Below are 20,152 nucleotides of genomic sequence, written 5' to 3'. Positions count from 1 at the left end.
CTTCAGTAGTTGTGACACGCGGGGTCAGTAGTTGTGGCTCACAGGCTCTAGAGCGCAGGTTCAGTAGTTGTGGCACACATGCTTAGTTGCTCTGCGGCATGTGGGATCTTCCCAGACCAGGGCTCAAACCCTTGTCCCCTGCTTTGGCAGGTGGATTCTTAACCACTGCGCCACCAGGGAAGTCCCCTATTTTTCCATATTAAGTAAGTGCATGTGTGTGTCAGGGGAGGGGAACAAATCGTAAATCCCATCCCCCCTCCCCCCTACCATCCACCTTGTTTTTACCTTTGGTTTCATGTAACACTGTATTATTGCTTTTACTCTTTGATTAATGATATCTATTGAATCTACTATGTGCCAGGCACTGTGGTAGATACTGAAAAGAAAACCATGGAAAAGACAGATCCCTGCCTTGTACAAGCATCTGATCTAGCAAGTGTCAGAGGAGGAATGAAATCTTTGGTAATTCACTCCCGTGGTTTCATTTTCTGCATGTCAATTAGATTAGAGGTCTGGCTCATCCCTAGAGAGGTACAAGTCAGGGCCAGAGCAGCGGGGAGCAGTGGTTGGTTGGAGTGGGCTGGGAGGCAGGCTTCCTGGGGTGCATGTGAGCCCCTTGGGAGGTTTCCATGCAATCATGATGCTTCTTGTGCTGCCACTGATCTTGATTCACCCATCATGGGAACAACAGAAAAAATTAGGTGTCCCGGTCCTGCTACTTTTGACCTCTGTGCCCTGGGCCATCTTACTTAACTTCTGAACCTCAGTTTTCTCACCTGTAAAATGGGAATCGCAGAACCTCCTTAAAGTTTGTTGTAGAGATTAGAGATGATGTATGTAAAACACCCAGTATCTGCTCAGTAAATATTTTCAGTTATTACTACTGCTATCACTGTGGTTGAAAATTTACAATAATAATAATATTATTATTGCCATGATTACATTTTAATTTCTGTCAGAGCTAGACCCTACATTCTTTCTTTTTGTTTCTAAATTTATTTATTTATGGTTGCGTTGGGTCTTCGTTGCTGCGTGCGGGCTTTCTCTAGTTGCGGCTAGCGGGGGCTACTCTTCGTTGCGGTGCGCGGGCTTCTCATTGTGGTGGCTTCTCTTGTTGCAGAGCACAGGTGCTAGGCGTGCAAGCTTCAGTAGTTGCAGCACGAGGGCTCAGTAGTTGTGGCTCGCGGGCTCTAGAGCGCAGGCTCAGTAGTTGTGGCGCACGGGCTTAGTTGCTCCATGGCATGTGGGATCTTCCTGGACCAGGGCTCGAACCCATGTCCCCTGTATTGGCAGGCAGATCCTTAACCACTACACCACCAGGGAAGCCCGACCCCACATTCTTGACCCCCTAGTTTGGTGCTTTTTCTCTGATGTTAACTTTAGGTGTCATGGCTCTCTGTCTCTCTCCTCTTCTTATGTATCCCATTTGCCTGTGTGTAGTTAGAGGCTAGGGGGGTGCATGCTGTGTATTTTCAACAACTTCTTACTATCTGTCAAAGTACCAGTATGAAAAGCTGTCTGTTGCTGCCCATGAAGACTCCAACTCAGGCTTGTAGTGTTTGGGAAGATGAAGTACTTTTCTTTAATAGTTGAGAGGTGTGTTTCCCTTTCCTAATGGATATTTAAAGCCAGTAGCCATGAAGCTATGTTGTGAAAGATGCATATTACATGGAAGTAAATATTATTGCACAAGGGAGCAGAATACTTTGATGCTCTGAGCACCCAGAGTAGAGGCGGAAGAGCAAAGAGAAGCTCGGGGCCATCATGTACCCTGGGGGTTGGTCAAGATCACCTTCCAGGTTCTTTGAACACAGTGTAGCTCTACTTATTTAGTTCATTTCCCAAGATTTATCTTGTGGCAAGAGTTCCATTAATTAGTTGAGTGATCTTGGGCAAGTTACTTAACATCTCTATGCCTTGGTTTCCTTATTTGTAAAAAGAGGTAATCATAATTAGCTCATAGGTAGTGAAGATTGAAAGAAATAATTCTGGAAACACATCGTAGTGTCTGACTGTAAACTGAGTAAGCACTCAATAATAAATGTTAATTCTCTTTGTTACTAGCACCTGAAAATTTGCCATCGTTATCTTTGTTAGTGATTTTGAGAGTGATTAAGCCCATACCAAGTTATTTTTTATTTTAAATTTTCATAAGAGGTGACTGAAAGGTTTACATTTAAAGTCAAGTATTGATACTTTCCATTTTTTGTTTTGTCTGCTTTGGCCAGTTAAAAGTGCTAAGACTTTAGTAATGACTAGAACAAGCAATATATATTGCAGAAAACCTGTTCTGAAAATCGATATTTGATCAGAATAGAAACAGACAATTTCATTTGGTCAGGGCTAGTCTCTTTATAATCCAAAATATTTTACAAGACTGAGCAGAGAGCAGTGCATGTAATGAGTACCTGATAGAGTGATTTTCTTTTTTCTTGTGTTCAAAGAACTGCCTAAAGTCTTCACGGCCCATCAAAGGCCCAACTCCAGAATGTCGCATTGAAGCTGAGAGGATGGGGCACTACAGTTAGTAACCCCCTCCTTGAACCACTTGGGGCAGGAGGAGTAGTAGTACCCCCAGAAGAAGTAAGGGTGCTGTTCCCGGAAGAAGGGAAGAATGGTGGGCGGACAGAGAGCAGACCTTGTCTGAGGTCTGAGAACTTCTCTTCTTGGGAGGATTTGAGCTTTGCTGGTAATCGTGCACCTCTGACTTCCCCTCTCCTGTGTTCTGTTACAAGCCTGTCTTATCTGCCTCTCCTATTTATGCATCTTTAATTAGATATTGAAATATTGCTCTTTGCCTGCAGAAAAATAGAAATGAAAACAAAACCACCATCACAAAAATTTCCATGGTTCCACTCCTGAAGACAGATTCTCTGGCCTGTGAATCATCTGTGTGGATCTTTTTCTCCCTGTAAGGTCACCTGGTTTTCTCTGATTTGATCCTTTAGGTGACTCTTTAAAATTTCAGAGGGAAACTTTGTCAGTTTTGGGAGCTGGGAGGGGGGGCAGTATCTTGGTATCATGCTTCACTGATGCCTAGAGGACTCATACCATTTTACTTTAAGATAATTTCCTTGAGCTATAGTCTCAGAGATTGAATTCTTGAAGCAAATAATGGGAACATTTTAAAGACTCTTGTTATATGGTAGACATTTCATCCAAAAGGGAAATATCAACTTTTATTCCTATAAAGTAATACATGAGACTGTTTATATCTAATGCCTAGAAGAAGGCCTGGTGGCAATACATATTTATTGATGAATTAATAAGTAAATGTATTAATGAGGCTACTACCTAGTTCGTGGTACTCTTCGTCCGTGAGTTATCATTAAACTTTTTTCCCTAGATTTTTTTTTTTTAATTTTTATTTATTTATTTATTTATGGCTGCATTGGGTCTTCGTTTCTGTGCGAGGGCTTTCTCTTGTTGCGGCAAGTGGGGGCCACTCTTCATTGCGGTGTGCGGGCCTCTCACTATCGTGGCCTCTCGTTGTGGAGCACAGGCTCCAGACGCGCAGGCTCAGTAATTGTGGCTCACGGGCCTAGTTGCTCCGCGGCATGTGGGATCCTTCCAGACCAGGGCTCGAACCCGTGTCCCCTGCACTGGCAGGCAGATTCTCAACCACTGCGCCACCAGGGAAGCCCTTTCCCTAGATTTTTAATATTGTATTGTAGCCTTCCTATATTTGCCATTTAAACAGCAGTCCTCTGCCCCTATAATTCCTTGAACCTTAACACTACTTTTTGTGTGTTTGTTTAAAACTTCTTCGAATTAATTTCCTATTGCTGCTGTAACAAGTTATCAGAAATTTAGTGGCTTAAAACAGCACAGATTTATTCTCTTATGGTTCTGGAGGTTATGATCTTACTGGGCTCTGATCAAAGGGTCAGTTGGGCTGCGTTCCTTCTGCAGGCTCTAGGGGAGAATTTGTTTCCTTGCATTTCCAGCTTCTAGAGATCACCTGCATTCCTTAGCTTGTGTCCCCTTGCTCCACTTCAAAGTCATCAGCGTGGCATCTGCAAATCTCTCCCTGCCTGTAACTCCTGTTTCCGTCGTCGCATGTCTTCCTCTGACGCTCCTACCTTCCCTTTCCCTTACAAGCTCCCCTGTGATTACATTGGGCCCACCCAAATAATGCAGGGTAATCGCCTCTTCTCAATTGTCTCAATCACAACTACTGCACAGTCCCCTTTTGTCATTTACAGTAACATATTCACAGGCCCTGAGATGAAGATGTGCACATCTTTGGGGTGGGGGAGGGAGATTATTCTGCCTACCATGTACTTATTTCTCCTTTTGTTCATCCCAGTTTTTGTTTGTTTGTTTGTTTTATTAATTCCATTTTTTTCTCCCGTCTCACTCTCTCTCTCTCTCTCTCTCTTTTTTTTTTTTTTCTGCTTGTGGGATCTTAGTTCCCCAAGCAGAATTTGAACCCAAGCCCCGGAAGTGAAAGCACTGAGTCCTAACCACTGGACTGCCAGGGAATTCCCTGTGCATCTCAGTTTTGAAATTTAACTCATTCATCAAAATTTTTCTTGAAAGCCACCTTCTAAAAGAAGCATCTAATAATTCCCTTCAGTCCTCTCTCTCTGCTCCTGTTAAATGTTGTTGGCTTTCTGTGATAATTTTCGTTTTCTTTTTTTATGCGTCCAAATTATTTATATACATGTATGTCTGTCCCACTTAATTGCCATCTCGTGGAAGGCAGGTGCCTATATTTAGTTCATATCTTGAGCTGCTAAATTACCTCAAATTTTTGCCTTGAAGTTATTTTGTTTTAAAATAATATTTATTAAATTCCACTCTACAGTTATTGGTTGCCTTAAAGAAAGGGAGTTCAATATTTTTAGACATCTGTTTACAGGATGAGAACGTGTTTCAACTTCCATATTTGAAGTCATGATGTCCTTTTGACAGTTATTTGAATTAATTTGTAAGACAGCATCTGGCAGACAAATGGAAGCCATCCTCTAATAATTTTCTAAAAATTATCTAGAGCAGAGCAGTGGCAGGGCTCTGGGTGGTGGGGTATGAGACATCTTTGCGTGGGTGTCTGTCTGTATGCCTCTTGAACGTGTCTGATGGGGTGTACCCTGGAGCTGGTGTTTAGAGTGAAGTAAGCAGAGGCCTCTCCTCATTTTTGATAATTAGTGGAATCTAGAAAAGACCTCTTGGTAAAACCACTTAAAATATGAACCAAAATTTTGTAGTAAATAGGGGGGAAAGGGATGTTTGAATGGGAAGTTACCTCAGGGAGCAATGCTAAATTTTAAAAATTTATGTTGTAACAATTTTTCAGGAGTAAAGAAGAATGAAATGCCTCATGACTCAAGTATATAAATATGTAATTATTTATATTGCAGAGATAGCTTGCCTTGAAGTTGGTATAATATCACCTGATTTTCTAGTATGATCTTCTGAGAAGTTAGTCATAAAACTTCTTTTGTAATAGCTTACTGTTTCTTTTAAAATCAGCACTGAGCCTGCCAATTCTTCCCTCCCCACCACTCCAGTATCCTCAGGAAAGAGTGGCCTCATTTGGCAGGCTGTTTGATATTCAGAAAGGAGTGGGCTTTGCACTTTTGGAATCTGGCCAGGATTGGAAAATACTTATTGATTGAAAATAGATTTTGAAATGTATAACTGTTTATGGGCATAATTAAAATTTTATATTTTATAACTCAGTCTTTTAGCAGCGTTTCCCCCTGATGTTCTTAATTCACTTAATTCCTAATAATTACATATTGAGGCCACAACTGCAGTGGGTAGACTGCAGGCCCGTGTGTCTTCAAGTTCGTATCTCAGATGTCTGTAAGCCGGCACATCTCATTGCCTATGAGATGTGGAAGGTGCCGGGGCCTTGACTTAAGTCACTTTCCTCCCCACACCTTCAGAACAGCTTGTTGCTTTATGATTAGTTGCCTTTTTCTGCTTTTCCCTCTAGAGGGTGAACTTTCTGAGAACAAGGGCCAGATCTTTAAAATTTTTATTTCCTCAATGCCTGGCATATCCTGGGTGCTTAATAAGTGTTTCTGAAAGTGAATTCTCTCTTGCCCAAGACTTGTTTTCTAGCACATTTCTGCCCCAAACCAGTGGTCAATATCTGGATGTGTTAAAAAGAAGTCTTTTCCTTTATATAATTTTCTCTATGCATTTCTAGGTCAAGCAGAGCTTATTACTTACGTTGGGTGACTCAATTATTCTTCTGTAGCACATTTTCATTTTGTTTGATGATGCAGAGGGAAAAGAACTTTGTAAATGTAGATGTAATGCACATTACTGACTGATGAATTTATTAAAAACTGATGGCAGTATTTTTAAAATAAATCCTTTTCTTCTCTTTAATATTCTAAATCTAAGCATGCAGTGCTTCACTGCACTGATTTTTATATTTTTTGCTTTTCCCAGGATTGGATTGAATCCAGGCAGGAATTCCTCCCAGTTTGCTTTCTTTTTTAAATGTTATGTTCAACCTTTATACATTGTAATTGAACTATTTCTCTTGTTTTAAATTAAGAGACTCAGAGCTCCTTTTGAGATACCTGCCCCAGATACCATTTCTTTAAGTCAGCATGTGTTTAACCGAACTTAGGGTAGGATGGGTAAAAATCTTGGAATAAACTGATTTTCATGATCTGAATTGTCTGCTGGTATCTAAAAGCTGATCAGGGATTCTTGGATGTCTTCTCAGAGTCCTCAAAGCTTCTGAAGTGTTGTGCTAAAGTACCTGTGTGTATATGTATAGTTTTGCTGAGAGTGTGCCCCCAGCTATCATAATCTTAATTGAGCTTATGGATTCTAAAAAGTTAAGAGCGTCTCACATAGCATATAAATGCCAGTACTGTGATTGTCTGGTTCTTTTGGCATAGTGTTTATACAACGGGGCAGATGTTAAAAACGAGCAGCTGGTGTTCAGTGTTTGGCATAGCGCCTCTACAGGGAAAGGTGCGATTGTATGGAGGGACGATTCCCCTGCTTACTTACACCCCCCCTCCCCCCGCAGTTCATGTCACTTGGGTCCCTGTGGCCTTTCTCTGACTCTTCTGGTCCTCAGTCTGTGGTACCCATCTCTAGGCCACGGCAGCTACAGCTTATGGTTCTGGTGGCAGTGCTCAGCCCTACCCAGGCCACCGTCCTCTGTTAACTGGGTCTGCTCGTAACTCTTGTTCCTTTCTATGCCTGGCTGTCAGTCTTCATGCTTGTTGTTTCTAAGGCCGTGAGTTTTGATCAGCATCCCGGCCTGCCCTCCCGTTTGTTCCTTCCAATTCCTCCTTGGACTGGGAGACCCGCTAGCCTGGCTTGTTAGGATTATGTGTTGACTGAGGCGGTGAGTGAGGACCCAAGGGGCTCAGCGGTGGAGTGAAGTACCTGGGCTTTGTAACAGCTGTCCTTGACGTTCAAGTGGTCGGTTTCCTTTTCTGTTTCCTTTGAAATTGAGCTCTGGAGGCTTGATGGGGCTGGCTTATGATGATCCTGTGTAAGTGAAAGCATACACAAGGAAACTCTTAATTTTCTTGGGATTGTCACAGATTCAGCTGTTCTAAGTTAAGTGGTTTCCTTCCTGATGACTGACGTTTTACTCTTTATACCTCAGCTAAAATAGATTTGGGGACACTTTCTAAAACAAATGTAAAACAATATAAGAAGAAAGCTTCAAACCTCAGATATTCTGTGGCTCGTATGCTACGTCTCGTGCATCAGGTGACATGGCTGGTACCCATTTCTGTTGGTCATCAGGCTGCCCCCAGCGATGAAGCCGTGGTGACACTGCTGTGCGAATGGGCCGTGAGCTGTAAGCGATCAGGCAAGCACAGGGCCATGGCTGTGGCAAAGCTCTTGGAGAAGAGGCAAGCGGAAATCGAGGCAGAGGTAGGTTGGGTTTTCCTTCTCCTTGTCGATGCCATTGTTTTAAAAATACTGCTTAGGGCAGGATTCTGTTTCTTACTCTCATTATGCTTTTTTTTTATTCCCTTTTGAAGGGAAAAGGAAGACTATACAAATTCACATAAGGACTCCATAGTAGGATCCTTCTAAGTCGATGAAGCCAGTAATTTATATTCTGGACTACTTTAAAATAAAACTTCAATATCTGATTTACAGTGGAAATCTCCCTTTGAGAGGTTAAGGCACACACACACACATACATAGATGTCTGTACACTTGGTATTATATACATTTGTGTATATGTACGCACGTGTAGTGGATCTAGAAACACTTTCTTGAGGCAGTCCTGACTGTGAGGTTACAGACGCCAATTTGTATTCGTTTTTGAGATGGTGTTCTGGCCCCGGAGAGAGCAATTAAAGCCTCCGGAGTAGATTAGAAGGGAACAAGCAAAGCTAACCTCATCCGCATTAGCTTTGTTGAAGGAAAGCTTCCAAGTGAGCCTTCCTTTCTGCCTGGGGGGCCTGGCGGGGGCAGCTCTGGAGAAGGCAGGTGTGTGATCTGACCAGGCTGTCACCTCTCCCCTGGACAGCTGTGACCGCAGGGCCTCCTGCCTAGTGTCTCCCTCCCTCCCTCCCTCCTGTGTTCCCCACCATCCTCCACCCAGCAGCCAGAGACGCCTTTTCAAAATGGACACAGATCACATTGTCCCCTTCCTGAAACTCCCAGTGGTTCCTTCCCGTGACCCACGGAGCCTCACAGGAGCCCCGCACCTGCCCTTGCCACCTCCTCCTGGACCTCCCTCCGCGGGGTGACACAGCCCCAGCTGCGCTGGTCTTCCTTGTCCGCACACACACCACACCTGTGTTTCTCTTGGGGCCTTTGCTCTTGCTGTCCCTCCCGGGTGGCACGCTCCGTCCCCCCCTCTTTACACGGCCGTTCCTGTTTCCGGAGGTGTCACTTCCTGTCTAGCATTCCTGGCTCAACATGTACCACCTCCTCAGGAAGCTCCTCCGTCCCCACCTGATGTACAGTTAACGGCACCCACCCCTCGGCCCCTCTTTCTCAGGCGGCTCTGTTTCACTTTCCTCACTGGCTTCTCATTTAATGCCTGGTGCCCTCTTATTGCCTCCTTATTTAATGCCTGTGAGAGTAAGCTTGACAACAGGGGCCTTGCTCATCCTGTTCAGCGTTGTGTTACTGACAATACACCTGCTTCCTCTGACAGTATTAAAAAATGAAATAGGAAGAATATTTTCATAGACATCTCCTTCTGTTGGGAAAGCACTGTTCACCAAATACAAAAGGCCATGTCGTTGAAATTGGGGCTTAAGGATATTGACGCTAAGGTGTAAACCACATGGCCCCTTTTACAATGGCCAAATTAGGAAAAGCGTTTCATTGCTTTTTTCCTACGTCTTTATGAATAGAATATATTCTACAGCGAATTGCAACGATTAAACTTCAGTAACTAAAGTTGAATTCCTCAAATTTCATTGCTCCTTCTGGATTGTTTTTATTGTGTCTTCCCCTCCCCGTTTGTGTATCCCAGAACACTGCCCACACCCCCACCACTCACACACACACACACACTCACACACGCACACTCACACACACACACACACTCAGAAGAGGTTCACATATAGATGACAGTAATTTTAATAAGTGTAAATGTATTCATAGCTAAAAATGTATTCTCTCTGAAATGTTTAAAATAATTGATTTCTATTAATCAATTTTCAAAATTTGACCTTTATAAAGAGAGGATGGATTGAATAAATCATATCTAAATATAATAATATTTTAATATTAAAATAGATAATGAAAATGGGAAGAATCAGAGGGATATCAAAAAAGAATAGAAAATGAGGTTCTGATTGCTTCTAAACTGTTTCTTTACCAGTCTTCCAACAAGTCCTGACCTTAAGAATGTAGAAGTTAAACAGCTTCTCTCAATGTGTTTCATGAACTGTGGAGATTCCAGGAGGTTCTGAGAGAGCTTCTTGGTGAAGTGTTATGAGTGAAAGAATCTTATTAGAAGAATAATGTTAGTTTTCTCATTTGATACCACACTTCCACACCATACTCGTAAATTCACTGCTTGACAAAACAAACACAAAAGAATCAAACGCAATAATGCATGCCCAAATATTTCTCGGAGGGAATACCATTAAACATGAACTATTTAAAAATGAAGACAACCTCAAATTATTTTTAGCAGTTTTGCATAGGGGTAATGAGTAGTTTATTGTACTATATTACACATTTAACAGATATTCATACTGTGCTGTGCAGAGTATATAATTCACATGAATAATGTTTTTCACAGGGGTTCTTTGAAATCATTTGAATTGTTCGGGGGCAGTTTCCCTCAACTTTTAGAAATTATATTCACTTATGATGCATGGCCCTCAAATAAACACAGAAATCTCAATTAATTTTGCCTGTTTTATCCAAGAACATAAATGTTAATAAAAAACTAACACATTTCAAACTTGTCCTCTGTAATTAACTTTGCTTGTTTATTTTTAATCTTAGAGATGTGGTGAATCAGAGGTCTTAGATGAGAAGGAGTCCATTTCTTCAGCCTCTCTTGCTGGATCTAGTTTGCCTGTTTTCCAGAATGTTCTGCTAAGGTTTTTAGATACACAGGCCCCCTCGTTGTGTAAGTAAAGCTCTTTGCTTTTAGATCTTAGATAAGGGGATTGACCTTTTTTGGAATTGATCAGAAAGGGGAGAAAACCCTCCCCCCTCCCTTATCTGTAATCTTATCAAAAGTTCTTTGTACTGAATATAATGCATATTTCACCACGCAAAATTTTGTAGCCTATTTTCAATGGAGACTTTTATGTGATTTTAGAATCAGGCAATCTTGAAAGACTTAAAAATTTCCAGAGTTTTATAGTTAAAACAGTAAGTCAGCTCATTCCCTTGTGTTTGGTGGACTAATTTCCCCTTTCTAGATCTTTCTTACCAAAAGAGAGGAGCTAAGGTCCTGTGATGTTTATTATATATATATTGTGATTATGAACTTTCTCTTTTTGCACTGTTTTCTAAATTCCTGATTTTCTAACTTCTGACATTAAAAGGGAGAAAAAATAAAACAAAAGTACCTTATAAGCAGGTCTCTGATACAAGGAACTAGTTTGTAAAGATGGTTGGCTGCTTGCCTGCACTCTCTTGGATGTTCATGTCCTATCATGTTCTTTTTGTGTCTTTATTCCATCGTTGGTGGGGAGAGGGGGATTTGGGGAATAAACAACCACCCAGTGGGTTCATACTGTAGTTGGAAACTTTAAAGAAATAATTTGTGTGAGCTAAGTGGGCTTGACCTTATTCTGAGGTTTTCATCTGACAAAGGACAGCAGGGAGGGTCTCAGGATAGATGGTGATGGAAAAACGGAAAAATGGCAAAAAGTGACAAATGATAGACAGGAGAGAAAAGAGTGGAAGGTAGAGAAGGGAGTCATCTGTGGAGAAGAAAGAGGTAAAGCAGCAAGAAACAGTACTGCTTCCTATTCCTCTGAGGAGGGCCTCGTTTAGGGTTGAGTGACACCTGGGGGTGAGGTTCTTTTAGTTACTTGGTGGCTCTTCTAGGCTAGAGGGAGAACAAGAGCCCCAGCCAAGCTGGTGGTCGGAATGTAGGGAGCAGTGATGAAGCCTGGAGAAGGCAGCAGAGAAACGAAAGGACAGGAGAGATTCTGGAGAGGAGAAAATACGTTGTCAGGGATGGAAGTCAGCAGCTCTGACTTACCTTGTGTCCTGGGGGAGACAGACATTTGCCCTTCGCTCCCCTCATCGTGTCCCCATTCCTGTTAGCAAAGAAATTTGGGAAGAACTTCCTCCTCCTATGCCTTGCTTGCTCTGGATCCCACTTACTGCTCTGTCAGAGAAAGCTCTTCTGCTTCTCTGAATCGAGCTTGCTCATCATTGGCTTTGGAGATGGGCGAGAGCATACATTTAGGCTTACGGTTTAGGGCACTGAGTGTAGTATTCCCTGGATCCAGCTGTTGTCTTTATTGGTGTTTGTGAATGTGATGGTACCAGGGACTGAGCTTTGTAGGTTTAGTCTCAGTACTTGAGTCATTTTTTAACCTTCTCTCAAAGGTGCAGACACAGAGTTTTATAGCTGCGATATTAAAGGTCATAATGTGAGTGAAATAGACTGGCTATGAATTTAAAAAGATGGCACAGCTCCATTTTGGGACCCTTTTTATTCCATTGTCCCTTTTTCTTTTCAGTGGATCCCACTCACTAGTTTTTTCCAATACCATCTGAATTATGGTTCTATTGTGAAGTCTCCTTTGAAAAAGTGCAAACCACTCTCCCCCAAAACACGGATACACTCTAAGTAGAACAAACAGTCATGAGTCATGAATCATGAGCAGTTATAATAGTAAAACCAGAGGAAAGCAATCTAGCCCTGCTTTTTTTTTCTTACCTGAAATTTTGTGTGTTTGCCTGATTACTTAAATCATCATTCATTTGCCAGGGACCACTACCTTTAATCTAGAAATGGTGCTTAGAACACTGGATACTATCGATAGTTTTCAGTTACAGTGGGACAATCAAAACTGGTGTGCCACGGCAAAGGAAACCATAAACAAGACGAACAGACAACCCTCAGAATGGGAGAAAATATTTGCAAATGAAGCAACTGACAAAGGATTAATCCCCCAATTATACAAGCAGCTCATGCAGCTCAATATCAAAGAAACAAACAACCCAATCCAAAAATGGGCAGAAATAGACATTTCTAAATAGACATTTCTCCAAAGAAGATATACAGATTGCCACCAAACCCATGAAAGGATGCTCCACATCACTAATCATTAGAGAAATGCAAATCAAAACTACAATGAGGTATCATCTCACTCCGGTCAGAATGGCCATCATCAAAAAATCTACAAACAATAAATGCTGGAGAGGGTGTGGAGAAAAGGGAACCCTCTTGTACTGCTGGTGGGAATGTAAATTGATACAGCCACTATGGAGAACAGTATGGAGGTTCCTTTACAAACTAAAAATAGAACTACCATATGACCCAGCAATCCCACTATTGGGCATATACCCTGAGAAAACCATAATTCAAAAATAGTCATGTACCACAATGTTCACTGCAGCACTATTTACAATAGCCAGGACACGGAAGCAACCTAAGTGTCCATCAACAGATGAATGGATAAAGAAGATGCGGCACACGTATACAATGGAATATTACTCAGCCATAAAAAGAAACGAAATTGAGTTATTTGTAGTGAGGTGGATGGACCTAGAGTCTGTCATACAGAGTGAAGTAAGGCAGAAAGAGAAAAACAAACACCGTATGCTAACACATATATATGGAATCTTAAAAAACAAAATGGTTCTGAAGAACCTAGGGGCAGGACAGGAATAAAGACGTAGACATAGAGAATGGACTTGAGGACACGGGGAGGGGGAAGTGTAAGCTGGGACGAAGTGAGAGAGTGGCATTGACATATATACTACCAAATGTCAACTAGATAGCTAGTGGGAAGCAGCTGCATAGCACAGGGAGATCAGCTCGATGCTTTGTGACCACCTAGAGGGATGGGATAGGGAGGGTGGGAGGGAGGTTCAAGAGGGAGGGGATATAGGGATATACATATATATGTATAGTTGATGCTCTGTTATACAGCAGCAACTAACACAACAATGTGAAGCGATTATACTCCAATAAAGATGTTAAAACAAAATAAAAAAATAAAAATTTAAAACATAACAAAAAACCAAAAAACCTGGTGTGCCAGTTCTGTGCAAAAAGCTAGAGCCTCATAATTTTCCAATAAATCCCTTATTTTGTTAAAAAAAATGCAAAGTAGTGAAAATATTAAGATTAATCATTGTTTTGTTTTGTTTTGTTTTGTTTTCCTACCCAGTTGAGGAAACTGATTCTTGGTTGAATTTGTTTCTTTACAGCGGATCCAAACAGTGAATGTGAGAAGGTGGAATTTGTGAACCTGGTGCTGCTCTTCTGTGAGTTCATCCGGCACGACGTCTTCTCCCATGACGCCTACATGTGCACCCTCATCTCTCGAGGAGACCTGTCCATCACCGCCTCCACTCGGCCCCGGTCGCCAGCAGGAGAAAATGCAGATGAGAACTATCCAAAGGACCATGACGTAAAAATGGAGGTATGGCCCTGGGAGGGGTGCCCCACCCCCCAGAAACCAAACTCTGCTGGGGAACCGCTTTCAGAGGGATTATGCGGTGGTGGAGAGGTGATCGTTTCCAGTTGTACTCTCTTGTTTCAGAGCTCATTTATCTCTGCTTCTCACTCGCACACACACAATTCGGACTGTAGTTTATATCTCCTAGAATTTTCTTTTGGATATGCTAAAACTAGTAATGAAAAGATTTGACAGGCTATCCCATTTTTCATTGGATTGGAATTATATTCTTCCAGTTTTACGTATTTCTGATCTCCAGTTTTCCTTTAATGTTGAGCTTCAAAATTGGACTTGTTTTGGCCCTAACATCCTGTCTGTTTTCATTCTAAGGAGCAGCTTTTCTCCAATGTATCATTCATTACTTATATCACTCTTCTATACGTACGTTTTAGTCATAACACATCGTATTTTCATTTCAATTAATTAAAAATTTAATCTCTCTCAAATGTTGCAGAATTGCTCTTTTTAACAAATTACTTTATACTGTGAGTATGACTTTATAATTTTCTGCCCATTTCTTGTATTTTGGACATTGTTCCAGATACTTATGGAAATTTTCAAGGCAAAAAACATGAAGTTGGTGATGGGAAATAGTAGAAAATGGTGAGAGATTGTGACAGTTTTTTAAAAATAAAGCCTCATATTGGTTCTGCGAGAGTTTACGCATATATTATGATGATATTTTTAAAATAGTGGCTATCCTTGTAATTTAAAAACCTGCCATTAAAATTGCACACCTGAATTTGTAGTTTGTACTCTTAAGAGTTTTAAAAATTATTTTTTTAATGTAAATACTTTTGTTTCTAAATTTGTCCACAGTAGAAGTTAAAAAGAGTAAAAAATAAAGTTACTTTACCTGTTTATGCTTTTTCTATGTTTCTGTTTTTTTCTTTTCTATTTTTGGACATCAAGGTATCTTATTATCTTAAATATACTCTTAGATTTTTCTTACTAAGGCAAGTTGGTGAGCGTGTGACTAGGGGGAATACCCCCAAGAAGGAAATTATGGCCAGTTTGTTTTTAATTAGGAAGTTTGTGTACTTTTTCCCTTAAAATATCATGGAAGTTAAATCTTTTTCATCATGAGGACAAATAATGTGACTTTGTAAAGCAATGGGTGTCTTAACTTCCTTTTCTTTTTATTGAGAAAAAAAAGACACTAGGGGGAAAAGGGACATAAGATGGTTTAAAATGTCACTGTCATGTTTTAGCTCCAGCTTCTTTATGAACTACGAAATTTACAATGTGACTTTCTTTCTCTGACAATTATTAGGAACAGACTATTATGGCGCATATGGGGATTGACTCAGGAACTACTAATATTTTTGATGAAGTAGACAAGAGTGACTTTAAAACTGACTTTGGTTCGGAATTTCCAGTAGGTTCAACCTTCAAATTCTTATTGGCCATTAACCGCTCCTCCCCACCTCTGCCCCAGCTGTCTCCGTCCTTCTGCCCCTTGCCCTGTGTATTGGAATGAACTGTGTACTTGTGATGTGAATGTCATCCTCTCGCATTGCACCCGAGGCCTCAGTTAGTCATCTCATTTCAGCTCATCCTTAGTTTTGGCTGCCTTGCCTCCTTTTGTCCATTCTAATACTCCCATCCTCCTGGTTGACTGTGACTCCTTTGTTCATTTAGAGATCGTTATCTCAGGAATACACGAATGTCGTTTCATCAGGACAGCCCATGTTGATTGGCTGAATGTGTGTTCAGCTTCTCAATAACAGCTTTCCTGGCTCTGGACTTGTTATACATTCTTCTGCTTTATCTCGGTATAATTACAACGTGTTCTTCCTCAGGGATCTCAATGTGTAACTAACTCTTTATGAAAACACATGTTGGTTGGGGTACAGACTAAAACCTTTATATCTGTTGTTCATGAGCTTTATTAATGAATTATTTCTGTGTATATGTTTTTCTAGGAAATGTAGCCCTATGAGGAAAACACTTACCTATAAGTCTGATTTTGTCTCTGGTCCTCCAGGAAATGTAGCTGTGCACACTTCTTACGTGTGTGGTTGTCATTGTCTCATCTTCAGAATGGGGGATGATGCTAAAGATCTGAATATGAAACTTGTGCAAATTAACACAGTTTATTATTTTGCTCGTTGGTTAAATAAGGAAAGGATATGGTGTGAGTGTCTTGTGGGCTTGAAGTTCTGTGTTTTGGTTTTGCTCTCTTTCATTTACAATCTCCAACATTTGTTTTACATGACTTAGATTTTTTCTCCTATGCCTGGAGAGTCCTGTGAGAATGCTAACCCTTCCCTGGGCAGAAGAATGTCAGTTAACGGTGAGAAGCTGTCGAAGAGAGAAAAACCAAGGGAGTTAATTTTTCCATCTAATTATGACCTCCTACGACATCTGCAGTATGCAACCCATTTTCCCATACCTCTGGTAAGTTACAGCTTGTCAGTTGGCTACCTGATTATTTCACTGCAGGGTCATTGACCATTGATTATTCAACTGCTTGCCTGAGTACTACGTACGATAGCAGGTGAGTTTTTGCCTTCACTACTTCTTTTGTTATTGATTCTCGTCATGTAGCTTATGTGCTCATGTAGTCCAAGTTAGTGGTGTGATACTGCTACTGGCTGGCTAGATTTAACAGAATTTTCTATGTTAATGTCCTTTTATTAAGAGCTTCTGAGTCACTGCAAATGATGTCTGAATGCGTTTTCCTACTTCAATTTGAAACTCATTTACTGAGTAGCTTCTATGTGCACTGTATTGTGGTAGGTACTTTTGGTATTATACAGATGAGTTAAAATTTTTGGGCACAGGAAAGATGAATAAGATAGGAGGGAGACAAATGTCTATAAAATGACAAGCACCAAAATAAGTGCAGTAATTAAGTAAAAACCCAAGTGTCCACTGGAAGGTGAACCGTTTGACATTCCTGCGTCTCTTCGACTCTCAAAGAATAAATATTGGAAGGAGGGAGAGCATCTGGTTGAGAAATCGGTTATGGCTTCATAGAAGAGGTTGTGTATGAGATGGACTTGGATTTTGACCTGTTGACTTTAAGAACTGGATAGCATATGGAAAATAGTTGCCAGGAAATTTAGTGTTTGAGTCATAACAAGTGATATGCTTTATTCTGAAGGGAAACAAGATTAGTTTTTTGATATTTGTAGTGAAAATTGGGCCAAAATTTGTGAATTTTTTTTTTTTTTAAATTCTTAGGTTCACTATCTTTTTCCCTGGAATTTTATTTTAAGTGTAATTTCAGTGAGTCATTTTTTCTTTTTTCATTGAAGACTATTATTATTATTATTTTAACAAAAAATGTAATTGTGAGGTAAATATTCTGTTATTTCCTGGATATCTTTGAGGAGTTTTGATCTCTAGGCTAAATGTTTTCTTAAATTTGTTTATTTTTTGGTTATTTTTGAACACTCTCCGAAATGACTTTCAAAATCACTACACCCATATAATTTTTTCTTGTTACAATTGAGAACCCCTTGTTAATTTTTCTATGCCCGGGGCTATATCAAAAGTAGCCACAATTTTTTCTTGTTCATCACTGGCTGAATATATCAGTATTTTTCAGCTGCTACCTGTAGGCATCACTCATTTTCCACATAATGGAATAACTTCACAGTTTATTTAGGGCAGCCGAAAGAGTAGCCTGATATTTTAGAGATGTATCCTGAAGAATTCATGGCTGAACTATCATGATGTCTGTGATTTGTTTTAAAATAGTCAGAGTCAAAAAGACTCCATACTGAAGTCTGGAGTTAATAGTAATGCACCGGCGTTAATTTCCTAGTTTTGACAAATGTATCGTGGTCTGTAAGGCACTAGCTTTAGGGCAAACTAGATGAAGAGTATGTGGGAACTCTCTGTACTATCTTTATACCTTTTCTGTAAATTTTAAATTATACCAAAATAAAAAGTTTATTTAAAAAAAATGGACAGGGGAAATGAAGGAAATATGGCAAAAAGTTGAAAATGGTTCAAGTTGGTTGAGGGTTCTGTGCTCTTCTCTTGGGTGAGCAGCGCTTTGGACGTCTCCCTCGCCTGTGTGTGGGTGTGAGAGCAGGGGCTGCCCAAGTATGGACTTCTTTCCTCTGTTGTTCGCGTGACCTTTGGTGACACAGTGGTTCCCAGCACTTAGCATTCTCAAGACTGTCCCCTTCCTTAGAGGAAAGAGCATGAATGATGTGACTATAAGCCTCACGGTGAGTTATGACATAATTCAACTGTAATGTGCAATCATAAAAGAACTGCTAGAAAATTGATGTTGTAGGGTACAATTTTTTAATAGCCTTCTCTCACCAGTTGTCCAGAAGCTCCTTTTTTGTGAGGGAAATTTAGAATAAGCCGTCAAAAATTGGGAAATAAAAGTATATATTAATAGAACAGGGACAATAGGAATGCTGTAGTGAGTCTGGTTCTCTTCCTTAATAAAAGGGAAAACTCGAATAGCCAATCATGCATGTGAGGACAATATAAGAATATGATTAAAAAGTTTTTTTTCCCCCTCCTTTGTCTCTCAAATGTGGCTCTAGTGAGTGAAGGCCAAGGAGAGAAGACTAAAAGGGGACTTGACCAAAAGATTCAGGAAAGTAAACTAGTTTCATATATGGTCGTATATGAATGTCTTGATCTATTCATCAGTAAAAACATGTTCTTAGATTGCCAACAAGCACAGGTTCTAGTGTCTAGGCATTCTCCCAGCCTGTACCACAGGTGAGTCACTTAGACCCTGTCCGTGTTAGATACGTGATGCTGACTGGGGCTGCTGTCATTAGCACTAGCCAGCTGGAGTTTGTCCAGTACCTACCATGTTATAAGTGTAAGAGGCACTTTTTTGTGCATTTTCTCCTTTACTGTTCTCTTCAAACTCAGAGAATGTATTGTAAAATTGTGGATAGGAGTTGTCTTTAGGGTTCAAGCTTCAGAAAATAGTTATCAGGGCAGAGCTAAAAAATGAGTCTGGAATCAAACTTGTTTTGTTAGCTTCCAGGAACACCATTTCTTTCTTTTTTTTTTTCCCCCCATCCTTTGAGATCATTTATTTATTTTTATTGAGGTAATGTGGATTGATAACATTATATGTTTCACGTGTACAACGTTATGTGTCTACTTCTATATCCACTACAGCCGCGGTCCCCAACCTTTCTGGCACCGGGGACCGGTTTCATGGAAGACAATTTTTGCACGGATGGGGTGGGCGTGGTTCAGGCGGTAACGCGAGCGATGGGGAGCGGTGGATGAAGCTTCGCTCGCCCCGCCCCTCGTCTCCTGCTGTGCGGCCCGGTTCCTGACAGGCTGCGGACCAGTAACAGTCTTCAGCCTGGGGGGGTGGGGACCCCTGCCTTACAGAGTGCTCACCCCCCAAAATTTAGTTTCCCTCTGTCGCCATACAGTTGATCCCCTTTACCCATTTCATCCTCCTCCCCAATCCTTCCCCTCTGGTAACCATCACTCCGTTCTCTGTGTCTACGTGTTTGTTTTTGTTTGAGGAATACCATTTCTTAATCCTTGCAGCTAATGCAAATGCATTACCAATTGTTTTAATGTGGGCTTTTATAACTGAAACAAAAAAAAGATACAAAGCCTTAGGCATTCTTGTCTAAACTTTTCAGCCTTCTTTTCCCTAAATAAGTATTTTATTTAATACCGTCTATTGAATCCTTTCTGCATTACTGGCATTTGAGAGAATTTGATCAATGGGTTGTGACCCTGAGAGTAGCGTCACCCATTCTTTAAACTGCCGGCCCTACATGGGGTCAGACTCATCTTCAGGATCTGGCTGGCACCCATCAGCCCAGCACGTGCTGCATTTCTGACAAGGCCTTGCTATGTGGTGTCGGCCTGTCTATTTTAAGACCATGTGACTGGTGCTATTTTTCCATACCTTTGATGTGAGTTCCAAAACAGTAGTTTTAGCAGTTACTATAATTTAACAACCCCCCTTGAAAATGTTATGGGGTCTATTTCATATTGCTACAAAATAATACTAAGAAATCACTGGATTTGTCATTACTAACAGTAGAAAATCTTTATTTATAGCCTACAGCTAGTATATAAGGATATATAGTACATTAAAAACTATCCATGTATTT

General features: G+C 40.7%; 1 protein-coding gene across 1 annotated transcript in view; it reads left to right on the top strand.

The window, feature by feature from the left end:
- MED12L (mediator complex subunit 12L) overlaps positions 1-20,152 on the top strand; it is a 317,527-nt gene that overhangs the window by 80,426 nt on the left and 216,949 nt on the right. Inside the window, exons 12-16 of the mRNA XM_059921863.1 lie at positions 7,738-7,869; positions 10,423-10,549; positions 13,825-14,039; positions 15,349-15,453; positions 16,299-16,475. Of these exons, the coding sequence (XP_059777846.1) occupies positions 7,738-7,869; positions 10,423-10,549; positions 13,825-14,039; positions 15,349-15,453; positions 16,299-16,475 (756 nt within the window). The remainder of the gene's footprint in view (positions 1-7,737; positions 7,870-10,422; positions 10,550-13,824; positions 14,040-15,348; positions 15,454-16,298; positions 16,476-20,152) is intronic.

Source organism: Balaenoptera ricei, chromosome 4, assembly GCF_028023285.1.
Source record: "Balaenoptera ricei isolate mBalRic1 chromosome 4, mBalRic1.hap2, whole genome shotgun sequence".
NCBI classification, from domain to species: domain Eukaryota; kingdom Metazoa; phylum Chordata; class Mammalia; order Artiodactyla; family Balaenopteridae; genus Balaenoptera; species Balaenoptera ricei.
The sequence above is the reverse complement of the archived record's forward strand: the minus strand, read 5'-3'. Positions and strand labels throughout refer to the sequence as shown.